The following is a 13,999-nucleotide window of genomic DNA, read 5'->3' on the forward strand; positions in this document are numbered from 1 at the left end:
ATAGTAAGGATTGGATTAGGGAGACTGAGTTTTCAGATATCCGTAACATATTAAGAGAAATGTTACGCTGGTCTCCAACTGCAAGACAAAAGGCAAATTCAGCTTACCTCTGGGGCTAGCCTGGCAGATGCATGAGTGGGGTGCATCATGCCTGGGATTTCAGGGAATTTCAGTGGAATTTGCAGAGCCACCAGTTAGAGGAAACTTCTCTCTGCTGAAAACCTATAGCAGTTTATTCTGAAATCTGAAATGGGAAAAATGTGGAACTCCATGACATGTTTTGCACATATTCCCAAGATAAAACAGGCTTCTAGACACAATGGGCTAATTATATTCTTGGTGAAAGCCTGAAATATGACACCATGTGGAACATTTCCTCGTTATGGGGGGTACCAAGGGATAGAGTCTAGTACCTTATCCATAATTTTCCCATTTTTTTAACTGAAATCCACTTTTTGGTGAACAAAGAGAGGATTGTAATTTGTTGTGCCATCTTTTGGGACAAGGGAAGCAACACTGCTTCCGGGATATATCTAAATACACCCCTAAGACTTCTCTAGAAAGTTGACAGTAACAGTAAATAAACACCCTGCAGTCTTTATTTTCACACACTGTATTATTCTTCTCAGTACAACACTCTAGAACATCTCACATGGCATAAAATAGCAATATGGACATTAAAGAAATTTTCAGGAAAAGATATATATATATAAACATCTGCCAGTCTTCAAAGCACTCCCAGAGCTAATGTGCCAGTGTCTCCTTCCAACGTCAAGGGATTCCTGATGATGCCCTGTGTGAGGATGGAAACAAAAATCTCTCATCACTGATTTATTCTCATTCTGGGCCCATGACCTTTCCTATGACATACTGTCCTTGATAACTCTGATCTGCAGGTACCATTTGGTTCAGCTGAAGAAGTGTAAGAAGTGAATGCTTCTTTCTCAAAATGAATGCGATTATGCTGGGTTTTGGGATGAAATTATTCTTAAAACAGAGCATCCTGGCATTTATAAAAATATGACTAATGAATACTAACAGGCTTGATTTTGCTCAAAGTGAGCTCAGGACTTACTGATTTATTTTTTTTAATCAAAAAAGCAAAATACCCTTGTAAATACATCTCATGGGCATTTTCCTCTACTGTCATTTGAGTGACAGATCATTCTTCACTTCTTGTTCTGTGCAGTTTCACTGTGGCCATGAAGCAAAGTCCTTTCTGAGTTATACCAAGCTAATTTCACTGAAATTACCAGAATTTCACTATGTAATACAGAAACAGTGTCAACTCCACTAATGGTTGTTAGATCTTGGAAAACTGGAGACCTTGCACTATATTGAACTGTTCAGTTAACTGCAATACATAAAAAGAACAAGATGAAGAACAAGTGAAGATCCAGAGAATCTTGATTTGGTATCAGTCTTAGGTTTTGCACTCTTGGAGTGCAGTTTAATAAAACCCTTTTATTAAAAGTGTTAGAGTGCAGTTCTGTCCTCAAATGTGAGATCATGCCAGCCTTCCTCTCCTAAGCTATGTGCTTTGGAACTAATCCCTTCTCACAGCTGTAAGAGAGGACACAAATAGCTATATATGTTCCAGTTTAAAATAAATAAATAAGTGGTACAGTTTAGAAATTGCATATGCATAAATCACTGTATCATGTAGATTAATATATTTTGCTTGATCACCTGTCATCAGTACACAAGTCGGATAATGCAATGAAAGTGGGTACCCTGAGATATGGACTGTGTGCAGGAAGATGACATCTGGTATATGATCTGATTCAGGTAGTGTGCCTCCTGTTTTATTTAAAGTACCAGTTAATCTATTATGAGGTAAATTTTTGGAACATTTAATGTCAGTTAATATAGAGTTGGAAGGTCTGAATATGATTAAAGCTAAACAGGTGGATTTCATAAAGTCATGTGTTTCTGTTTGGCTTTTTAAACAACATCACAGACACGACTGATAGAAACCAGATACATTGAGGAACAACAAAACTAGACCTAGATCTCTGGCCTTAAGTTTCATGAAATCTATTAAATTAATTGCTTTTGATTTCTACTGATAAAAGGAAGTAAACATGTCCATGTGAATTATTGCTGTTAATTATGTGAATACTCACATACTCTGCAGGTCCTATGCTAGAAGATACATTTTCCACCCGTCTCCTTCACCTGCAAGGTACTAGGGAACACATTAAACTCCCACACAACTGTACATAGCTGCAGATAACAGACAGGTGGCCTAGTTAAATGAAGCAGAAGGTTCAATCAACTCTGCAGGTCCTTTGAGAGCTGTATCTCAGCTGCTTCACCTTTCAAGTGACATATTAACTTAGGAACACTGAAGCACTCCAGAAGTTGTGTTTCTTTTTTCCAGAAGCTGTATGTACAGTATGCTTTAGGTACCATACTTCATGTGAAAGCCAAGGAGAGCTCTGTTTATGGGTTGCTAGCTCACCTGTGAAACCTGCGTTCCTACTGTTCTCTGCTATCACAACCTGAGTTTCATGTAAGACTTGATCATCAGGTGCTGGCTTCAACTGTTTTATGTAGACATTTGCTAAATCAGGCCAGGCCAGTTCTGGCCTGCATGGACTGAGAAGGTCATAAACACACTGTGGAAAATTAGAAAGGTATTGGAAAGGAAGCCAGGGAGCTTTCCCACAGAAGGTGAACCAAACCAAGCAGGCAGCAGATCCTGGAGCATGGCAAGAGGCAAAGAGATGGTCAAGCCTCAGAGCTGTGGTGGAGCATGGTCTCCTCCCACCCACCTGGTACATGGCAATCGTGTACACCCAAATAAGCTCCTGAAAGTGGGGCAGGCTTATGTGTAATCACATACAAAGATCATAAGTGCCGCCTGCTGCAAGATTTTCATAGTTGCACAGAGAAGACCCAGACCTAATGCTGAAGATGCCATTTACAAGTTTTCAAATGGTGACAGCATGCAATAATGCAGGGCCACTATGTCATAGGGGCTGAAAACCATTATGTCTGTCTGGCAAATGTGTGGTTTAGCTGATGTGTACAGTCTGTTCACCAGCCTTTTTTAACTAGGATCAGATCTAGAATTTTCCTGTGAAAGCCTTCTAAGAAGTTTTGCTCAGGATTTTTGTTAAATAGAATTACCATGCATTCCATTTTTAGTAAATAAAGTCACCATGCTTCAGTACATGCATGTCTTTAGGGCAAACTATGTCCCGTTAGGACAAAGAAGTCTTTTTTTCAGAAAGGTGCGTAAACCCAATGTATTGAATACTCTTTCTGCCAAATGTTTTAGCATCCCAGCAGGACAGATAGCAATCCAGGCCACATTCCCCTCACAGCACAACCTGTCTGCTCTGCAATGTGTCTTGTAAAACTGCAGTAAATTGATGTGTTCTATGTGCCATTCACAGATATTTCTCATACTAGTTTTATTCTTCCAAAAAACACCCTAAGTTATGACCGCTTAATTTTGCAGATTCCTGAGTCAGATCCAGGCAGACTTCCCCCACTGGATCCACCAGATGTTGGCCAGATTTACCCAGTCCCAGCTAACATCCGACCTGTTTTAAGCAAGTACAGAGTGGAGGTGAGTTACTTAGAATATTTCCATTTCCAAATCTCAGCTCCTTTTATTCTCTTATTGAACTGTAATAGTAAGGGATGATGATTTTAAAATCCTGATCAATAGGAATCACGTGAATATAGCATATGGGTCCCAAAATAATTCTGGTAAACTCAGATGAAATTGATTCTCCGAGGCTGAGCATGCAAGGAAGTGCTTCCACCTGAGACCAGCAAGGGTTACATCTCAGTCCGGACCTGCTGGGAAGGCAGAACTTGGGTGATGGACCTGTGCTCTGTGCAGCCCAGGGAAGTGTCTGCAGGAGACGGAGAGCTTCCCCTTGTAGCTGACCTCACTGGAGGTTAAGTTCAACATCAGCCACCTCCCAAGATTTTTCTGGGTCCCAAACTTCAGCCAAACAATATTTCCTGCCTGTGTGCAAATGTTTGCACCTCCTCTGCCCTCCTCTCTTGCACTATTTGGGTCCAAACTCCCCTTATGTTAGAAAGCAGGGAAATGTGGCAGCTTTTCACATCAGTGTAAGGCCTGGATACTGCCCAGCCTCACCACTCACTGTCACTTGTCCTGCAGCCTTCACACTATCTGCTTACTTGTCCATTTTGCTGTGCCAAGTCAGACCCTGCTTGCATTACTTGGTGGCCCTTCCCCAGAGATACTCTTTTGGGAGCCCAGAAGCGGGTCCAGCTTTGCCTTCAAGGATCAAGCAATTAAGCTGCTGAAAAGGAGAGAACAGTTATTAGCTCTGCTGTATCATTTAGTTAAACTATTGTTTTCTGTACATAGGAAAGAGTTTTTGTTAGCAGTATTCTTTTTTCACACCTGACATTGGGAGGAAAATAAGCCCATGAACGACTCTGCTGATGCTAAAGGGACGACTTAAATCCTTAAATTTAGGTGTTCCCATTGCTCCTGCAGCATGATTGCTTTGTGCTGTTTGTGCAATTTCTACTTTACACTGCTGTGACATTCATCCCAACTAGCTCTAAGGCACCCAGCTTAGAAACATCCTCACTGTAGGCTTCTTGTTTGAACAGCTGAGCAGAGTGGCTACCTTCTCAAAGTGTTTCAGATCTCAGATAGATTAAATCATGTTTTGTAAGTGCATTTCTGTCTCCTTTGGTTATGGAAGGAGCCCAGGACAGCTCCACTCCTTAGTCTCATACCTTGGGCACCTCAAAATCAGGGAAATTGCATCCAGATCCAGACAGTTAAATTGCTATAAGAACAAGTTGAAGTGCATGTATATATAGGGAAATACAAACTCTGGAGAATATCCAGTAAGGACATAACACAAAATGAATATAACACAATTATTTTTGTTAAGTTATTATAAACTATATCTCACACTGGTGGAAAAGGCCACGGAACCATTGTAACTACAGAAGTGTGCTTCAATTTTAACTGGGAACCTCTGGCAACAAAGCAGGATCTCACTGATCCTCACGCCCCTCCAGTGACTCTTGCTGCTCCCTGACTCACACAAATCTCCAGTCCTGCCAATGTTCAAATTGTCCACAAAGCCCCCCAAGGTTTCTTTTGCTTCTAGTCTTCATTTCACGTTCATGAGACTCATGGCTTCTCTCACCAACTGTAACGTCCATCTCTCACCAACTGTAACCAACCATCTCTTGCTGACCCAGCCCTCTCCTTCAGGGCCCCCCCAGCACATGCTGTATAAACTCCCATTTTTCCTGCAGACCTCTATTTTACAGACCCAGTTTCCTTCTTGTCCTCCAGTCCAGAAGGACAGTCCTCTGAAGGAAATCTGCTTGGAGACCTCCCACCATCCATTGCAGACCTGAGGGCTTGCTCAGCTGGCAAGCTTCTGTTAATCACCTCTGCTCATATGGGATTTGTTTGCTCCTTCAACAGGTCTAACACTTTAGACAAACTAAGCCACTGCTGGTCAGATGAATAGTCCCCGTTGCCCTGCTGAAAAGACAGCTTTTGCAAATGTGATTATTATGGCTTGCTGTTGGCAATATCTCCTTGATAATAGTGGGATGTTATTAAGTGCTTTGACTTCTACCATTAATCCTGATGGTTATTGAATATCAGATTTCAGTTTTTGTTTTGTTTGGGTTTTTTTGTTTGTTTGTTTGTTTTCTGGTACTCCTGCATTCCCAAAGGGATATGAGGTGATGGGATCCCAGCAGTGGCTTTCCCCAGACTGAGGGGTCTTTGCAGGCTACTGATGTTTCTCTCTGCTTACCACAGGTCCTGTTTTGGGGTGTTCGAGAACTGAAGAAAGTCCAGCTCCTCTCTGTAGATCGCCCCCAGGTTCTCATTGAATGTGCGGGGAAAGGAGTGAAATCCTGTGTCATCCAAAGCTACAAGAAAAATCCCAATTTCAGTGGCCTTGCAGACTGGTTTGAAGTGGTGTGTATAGCATGCTGCTGCTTGCCTGTCCATTCTCTGGTTAGGCAAGGTGTTAATTACTAATTTCCTTCCCTCTTTGTCAAATAATTTCCTCTGTGTCTTGATAAAATACTAAGGGGTATCAGTTCTCATGAAAAAACTACTGATTTGAAGATGCTTTAAAAGACTTCTGCTATAACTGTATGATAAAAGAAGATGATGTTATTCACATTATGTCCCAAGTAGGCAAGGAAATAAGTTGCAATCAGATTTTTACTGATAGGTTGGAACTTGTTGACAGATAACAGGGATATTTTTAATACTTTTTCCTCCTCCTTTCCCGTTTTGCAGGGTAGTGCTCAGTTTCCTTTATTTTCTTTCCATTCTTTTAACATTCCTTCATGTGTTACTGGGCTATTAAGGGGATTGATCAGTTATGGCTCATGAGCTCTGGACCTTTTCATATTGTAATACTCACTGTTATGGCCTGGAAATTTAATTATCACTTGTTGTCTGGGTTACACTTTCAGTGGACAAAGGTCAGCATCAGAAAAAAATAATTGGTTCGATTTGTTCTAGTTGCTAACATCAAGAGAAAAGAAGTTTATAAGACAAAAGGACATCAAAACACTAGCCTGGAAAGTGAAGTGCAGTTGCTACAGTATTTTTAGCTTCCATTGTACATCATATGTCCAAAGAGCTGTTTTCCCTTTTGTAATTCATCCTATAAGGCATATAGCCACCCAATGTCCACAACTCATGGTTGGGCAAACTGAGGCAGAGAGGGTTAATAGCCTTCAACAAAGCAGCTGTGGCATTAGGACTCAACTTCCAATACAGCATTCATTCCTTCTGAACATCCTGATTCTCCCAGTTTATTCTAACAAGAGATGCTTGCATATGACAGCATGGGACTCAAACCAGTAGCACAGTCTGTACAGTCCACTCTGTATTCTTAAGGACAAGGCTTTCTCCATACTTTGCAGGAAACCATGGACAGAACTATATTGCCTATGCTGTATGCATTTTGCATTTTGAGTATGTTAATAGCTGAGGAGGAGAAGGGAGGGAAGAGTAAAAGCCTCATTGCTGTGCATGACAAATATTCTATATGTGTTCTATATTCTCTGGCAATTCTCAGCTGCTGTCTGTCCTTCTCCACTAGGAGCTGCCTGAAAATGAACTCTTGCATCCACCACTAAGCATCTGTGTGGTCGACTGGAGAGCGTTTGGGAGGAGTACTCTTGTTGGAACACATACCATCAATTGCCTTAAACAATTCCTTTGTAAAACCCAGTTGGGTCCTCAAGCTACACCAAACAGACTAGACATTGTAGAAACTGAGAAAGGTAAATGTCCAGTCCCAACCCCAAATAAGAAGACAAAGGACCTACTCAGAAGCTTAACACTAAGCACATACTTATGTTTTATTGTGTTGAGTGTAGGGTCAAACCCTTGATGATATGGTCATTTGATGATCACCAAGTGTGATGATAACATTTCTGGCAAAATCTTACTTAACTTGCAAAGTTTCAATTTCAGCTTCGCCTGAGTCCTCCCAGCCTGCTGAGTTATCCCGAGAAGAACCATTTTTAGCTGATCACATCTATGCTGAGGTGGAGCAGGGTAAATGTACAGTGGTGGAGCCAGACCCACATCTTGCAACGCTTCCTGCAACTGAACCAGAGCACTCGGCTTCTGAAACAAAGAAAGAGAGAAAACAGAAGGTGTGCATAGTTGAAGCTGCCAACTAACTTTCTGTTGCAGTCTTGCAGACTTTAGCCCTTCCTTATAAAATGGTAATCTCTTACTTATCTCAGGATTAGAGATTCTGGGTACTGATGTTAACACCCATGCTATCTTGATGGCCCTTGAGAGAACTAGATAGCAATGAGGCTTCAACCGTGTATAATTTCATTACTTCCATTAATAGATACTTCTTTTCTTTCCTTTTGTGCTAGATAGTCATCTCATAGGCAAATAATACTGGTGTAGCTTTTCCTTGCCTTGAATGATCTACTTAATTGCAAAACTCTCACTGTGAATGACTGTTTCTGTGTCCATGGCATTTAGGCAGGGATGAAAGCCCCCTTGTGTTAGATGCTGTACAAATGTGGAGCAGAAAGTCTGTTTCCAAAAGATCTGACTGACAAAGTACAAAACTAGTGTCAGTCTGTGGGTAGAAGAAGATAGGAAAGTACAGGAAAACAAGGTAATGGTCTTTGCAGTACAGCAAACGCTCTAGATTGTACTATTTTTTGTTCGGATGCACTTGCTCCTCCTTTCTCTGTAGTTTCTTCCATCACAAATACTCTTTTATTAAAAACAACAAAAGCAGAGGATGCAGTACTGTGTTTCATTTCAGAAGCTGTTTCTGCAGCTACATGAGACATGCTTCTTTAACCTTTGATGTTTCAGTGGTCAGATGTTTCCGGCATCCTTCATAATTAGGAGGTCAAAGAAACTGCAGGGCTGTCTTGTTCCCTTGATGTACACACCAGTCTGGATCTTTCATCTGATACAGAACAATTTTAATGTATAGCAGCAAAGTATAGTAAGAAAAGAGTCCTAAAGAGAACCCCGTAATTTAACTATCTGTGTTATATTAATTATCATTCCCACCTATCTATCATTCCCAATCATGTATCTCTGCTCTGGCCTCCCCAGCCAAGCTGACAACTCTCTTTAATCGTGTAGGATTAAACACTCTTTAACAAGGGCCAATCTTTAGGCAAGAATGAAGTTAGTAAGGTTTGCCACATGAGCAGGTCATCTTCAGGATCAGATTTTAGCTTTTTGTAAGAAGAGAACAGCTGAACTGCAGCAACTGTTGGGACTCTTTCTTCTTGCAAAAGGCAATAAAGTAATAATGGGAGTTCTTAAAATACTCGCAGACTTAAGTGGGAGAAACCAGTTTGTATCTGAATGTTCGCATCCCTTAAAACATCATTACCTATTTCTCTGTGTAGATTTGCCTGTTGTGTGTGTTGCTCCTGTGGCAATGTCTCAAATGTTCAAAGTTTTGACATCATCAGTAGGTAATATAGAGACAGCTTTAATAATATGATGATCATGATGAAGTGTCTTGGAATAAAAGACAGAGACACTAATTCATATTGCATTTTATTTAGCTCTTGGAGGTTGAAATTTTCTTTGTACACATCTGTTCATGCTTAATGTCATGAGTCAGGTGATTAGTTTTAATCATTTCTAGAGTCTGTCTTTTTCCCATGCTTTGGTAGGATATGAAAAAATCTATCCGACGGTCAACAAAGAGGAGAAGAAGAACAATTGCAGATGAATCAGCTGAAAATGTTATTGACTGGTGGTCAAAATACTATGCTTCTGTGCTCAAAATGCAAAAGGTAAGCCACCCAGCATGCCCAAAACTCTCATGGATGAGCAAAGTTGTAAAATTAGATTTTTACTACTGGATGATTCCTTTTTGGTATTTCATTCATAATGAGGAGTTTGTCCATTGTCTTTTTTTTTTTTTTTTTTTTTTTTTTTTGGAAAGGCAAAAGAAATTCTTTCCAGTGAGGGAAAACCTGAAGACAGTAAGTAAATTATTTGCATTTTTCTATTACTTTGTACTACTAATACTTTGCTTTTCTATTATTTTACTGTCAGCAGTTAATGTCTGGTAACAGAGTACTGCTAATATGCTGGGTTCTTTCCACTACAGCTGATCAGATAGTGAGTAAGTTAAAACTTCATAAACAGTGTTGGGTTAAAATGAGTTTCCTGTCATTCAAATCTCATGCACAAAGATTTACAAAGTCAAAGTCCTAAATGATAGAATGTGGAGATTATCCTAATCTTAGGTTACATTTGTAACAGATTCAGAAAAAAGCTTCTTTCAATTTTGAATCCAATTCAGGATCAATGATGTAGCAACAGCTTTTGCTAGGAGACTCCATAGTCATGTGTGTTATTTCCATAGCTGAAAAACTTTGTGTCTAGCTCACATTCTAGCAGAAAGTTTTTTGCTCAAGAACCTAAAAGAACTGGCCAGAAATAAGCTCTGTGTGTGTGTATGTATATATGTCTCCATATGTGTATACTTCATGGCTTAACAAGTCCTCCCACAATCAAACAGAACTCCAGACAATTTTTTTTTTTTGGACAAATGTGACTGAGCAGACTGGCAAAACCCCCAAATTTTTACTGTTTACACAGACCTGCTGTTTGGAATTAAACTATAACGTCTTCCCATGCCAGAGCTGACTGCACTTCACCAGTGATTGAGGTGATTTCTATTTTGAAGGAGGTGTGGAGATTTCTCTGGATGGAAGACACAACCTAAATGTCAGATGGTATCATTCTGGAAATAGCACCTGATGGTGTTTCAGTGATCAACAGGGCTGCTGAGAGATGAGGCGGAGATCAGTTTCTGAGTGAAACTCACTTGTCCACAGGGAGGAAATATTTAGATAGAAAATGTTCTACAAATGTTCACTTACAAATAGATATTTACTTGAAATTGTGACATCCACCCACATGTTATTCAGGCAGCCATGACATATTGGTTTTGACTGGTGGCTTCAGATCTTGTAAATTCTGATAGTTTTTGTTACATATTTTCACCTATGATGATAGGCATTATAAATACAGGACAGCACATATATACATATTTCAAAATATTTAGTGATATCAAACACACAGGAACTACTCAGAAAATGATAGTAAAGTGAACTCAAAATCCAGATTTCAGCCAAAGAACTGAACCATCTCAATGCCATTTTTGAGTGCTCACTGTCTTTTCGTTGGGAAGTTCCCTCTCAGTGTTTGGGGCTGGCCAAGATCCCTCCTCCTCCCATTTCTCATACTTCTAGGCTTTCACAAGGTGAGATACACTCTATTTTGTGATACCTTTGAGGAGAGAAGGACTTGGATCACCTGATATCTGAAGTACTAGTCAGCCTAAATAGCTGCTTCCAGTTTTAAATAAGCCTTAAATTTTACACGAAAACTGTTAAGATCTGTTAGTTTGCATCTTGGAGGAGTCAGAGCGGAAGGAAAAAGGTGTTCTTGGAGATGACCAGCAGGGAAGGAGTGATACAGGACACCATCACACTTGGTCCACCAAGCTTGTCATGAAGACTGTTAGCCACAGAGAGGATAAAATGCCACTTCTCTGCCTGGGAGGAGCGGTGGGAAAAGGCAGGAACCTATGCTTGGGGGTAGAAGAATGAATGGAGAAGGATCGAGGAGGACTCTTTAAAATGTATTTTGCATCCTTATCTGAAGCATTTGATGTGCTTTGCTCACTAAAACCTACATGATGTCATGAAATCTCTGCAGATAAGCAGACTTCTGACCACATTGCATTGATCATAGAAGAGGAGACAGACAAAAAGAAGAAGGATAAGACATTGAAAAAGAAACAGAAAGAAATTGCAAACCTAGCAACACTTCAGGTAAGAGAGAAGTAAGGCTGAGAGGTAAGACTGTTATTCACTGTCTCCTCAAAGCTTGACATCAGCAGCTGAGTTTAGTGAATCCCCCTTACATTTATTTCAGACACTTTAAAATGAATAAAACACACAAAATGATAGTGATAATATACATCAGCACATGGGGCCCTGAGGAAACCAGGGTCTCGTAGGGCAGACGTGGCCTCCTTGGCCTTAGACCTTCAATTTACCAGTATAGACACCCCCAGAGAGACTGAAGTGAAAATTCAGTTCTGTTCGCCTGTAAAACACTGAATTTGGAAATTCCAAATTTCATGTTGGAAATATTACAGTCTATTAAGAATAACTTTAAAAAGAGTGTGGAAAGCATTGCTTCAATCTCTAGTGCATCCTCCCTGATGGGGATGGGGAGGTAATATTCAGCTTGCATTAGATTTGATTGAGCAACGATAGAATGAATTCAAGGAAAACTATATGGGTCATGCAAAATGACTGGAGAGATGAGGGGGTTTGAAAAGATTAAGACTGCTTGGATTAGATTGTAGCTGACTAAAGGGGAATTTGAAACTGCTGTTTCCATTTTTTAAGAGATGGCACTAGTATAGGCCCTTTAGTTTCACACTGAATAACACTTCATAAATCACAGGAGGAGAGTGTTGAAAAAAACCCCCTCCTTTTAAAAATTATTTGGTCTTTTACCTATCCTAAAGCTCTGTCCTCACAGCACTTTATTATTGTCTGCTTTGCTCTCATGTTCTGACACATTAACATAACAGAATGGGTCAGTACATCACAGGCACATTGCAGAGAGGAAACAGAAGCAAAGAGCAGCACATCCACACTGTTTTTCACCCACACCAGTGCTTACATATATTCATTCTGGCCCTTCTAGAGCCACTTCTACCTGCTACATTAACGTGCTATTCCAGTAGTTGGGGAGGACTTTGGTTAAGGACAAAACTGCTCAAATTTTAAGTGGGGAATTAACTTCTTTTTTCCTCAAGGACTTTTGCAAAACCTTGGTTTTATTAAAATATCTATTTTGTGTTAAAATGGATTTCTAGTCATCCTGCAATAAAAAGCTTGCTATAAATATATTCACTGCACCACAAAAAATAAGCATTCTCGTATTTTCAAAGATTTATGAAGGAGACTTGGAGAGTGAGTTTAATAACTTTGAGGACTGGGTGAAAACTTTCCAGCTCTTAAGAGGAAAATCTAATGACGAAGTTCATGCTGACTCTGAAGACAGAATAATAGGAAAATTTAAGGTGAGCTTTAGTGCTGATTAAATGGGTAATAATTTAGAGACTTTAAGATTTCAGCTTATTTCAGGTATAACAAAGATGAAAGAAAAAGACATTGACAGGCTGTTGTAAATAGAATTATCTCTTTTATTGGATCTAGAGTAATATTCTTCCTTTCCCATTTTCTGATAGATGAAAGCAGCATCCAACACCAGGTGTTCACTGGTGTTTAGAAACAAGGAATTAGAAAAAAGTTTTAAACCACAGAAGGGGAAGATGAGATATATTATGTAGTCCAGATTCTGCTAATGCAACTTGATTACTGCACTGTCAGTTACTGCACCATATACGTAATTTTCAGTAATTTAAATGGAGGCCCTTACAGATGCTCCAATTGGAAACAATTGCACAGCCTGATCCAGGGCACGATGAGGCAATCTGAAAACCTAGTTCAGAGCATGAATAATGCTATTAGGATTTCAAGCATTTTGTACTTTAGAGGAACTGATTAAACTCACTGATACCTCAATTAGTTTGCAATGCAAATTTCTGTTCAAATGACCTGCTAGTTGCTTTCAGGCAGTATGAGCTACTCAGCAGCATGAGTCAATATTGATTTATATGAGTTGTGTGGTGGCTGCAAAAATACAGTTGGATTCCAGTCACACTTTTGCAAAACTAACCCAGTGGAATTGTTGATTTGCAAATATACAGTTAAGGGCGAAACATTATTTTTAGAATATTAATACTAAGAAAACTAGATTTAGAACACCTGCAGGTGTTAGTCCTTTAAATAATAAGATAGAGAGCTAAGAGCGTGCAAGTACTTCTTGCAATCACCTAGATGTGATAATAGTACCACCTTATAGAGCAAAGACATTTTAAAGGATGATGTTTAGTGCACTGAAGCCTTGGAGTGGTACCACAACATGTGTTGTGTATATGTATGTGCTGCAGTGCAGGCCTCATGAATGATGTTTTGTTTGCATTCAGAGGGTTGTTTTTGTATTGCACTTGATCTGTTTTCAAGGGAGATAAAAACCAGTCTATTACCAGGGCTCTTTCTGCATATACCGAAGTCCTGAGGATGGCAGCTTGTTGGACGGAGGGCAGCCCCGCATCCTGCAAGGGATACCACCAAACCACTCTGTCAAAGTCCTCATCAGGGTTTATATTGTGGCAGTAAGTAGACAGATGTTCTTTTAACCTTGAAATAACTTGGATGTTTCTTTTCAACTCAGTTTACCTGCAGTGTCTTTGCAGTGAAGCTTCTGAAAGTCCTCATCCATGTGGTAGAATTTTTTGGGGTCATATTTCAGACATATTTCATGTTCTAGAAATGGGTGTTCAGACTAGAAAATGTTACATATTCCTCATGATAAATCACAAGACTGGAGAAT

At 39.8% G+C, this 13,999-nt stretch overlaps 1 protein-coding gene across 1 annotated transcript in view; it reads left to right on the forward strand.

Annotated features, from left to right (window-relative positions):
- FER1L6 (fer-1 like family member 6) overlaps positions 1-13,999 on the forward strand; it is a 77,912-nt gene that overhangs the window by 44,123 nt on the left and 19,790 nt on the right. The window contains exons 23-31 of the mRNA XM_074859727.1: positions 3,470-3,580; positions 5,795-5,956; positions 7,101-7,284; positions 7,478-7,662; positions 9,178-9,300; positions 9,453-9,492; positions 11,240-11,355; positions 12,492-12,623; positions 13,656-13,781. Coding sequence (XP_074715828.1) covers positions 3,470-3,580; positions 5,795-5,956; positions 7,101-7,284; positions 7,478-7,662; positions 9,178-9,300; positions 9,453-9,492; positions 11,240-11,355; positions 12,492-12,623; positions 13,656-13,781 — 1,179 coding nt within the window. The remainder of the gene's footprint in view (positions 1-3,469; positions 3,581-5,794; positions 5,957-7,100; positions 7,285-7,477; positions 7,663-9,177; positions 9,301-9,452; positions 9,493-11,239; positions 11,356-12,491; positions 12,624-13,655; positions 13,782-13,999) is intronic.

Source organism: Strix uralensis, chromosome 1 (genome assembly GCF_047716275.1).
Source record: "Strix uralensis isolate ZFMK-TIS-50842 chromosome 1, bStrUra1, whole genome shotgun sequence".
NCBI classification, from domain to species: Eukaryota; Metazoa; Chordata; class Aves; order Strigiformes; family Strigidae; genus Strix; species Strix uralensis.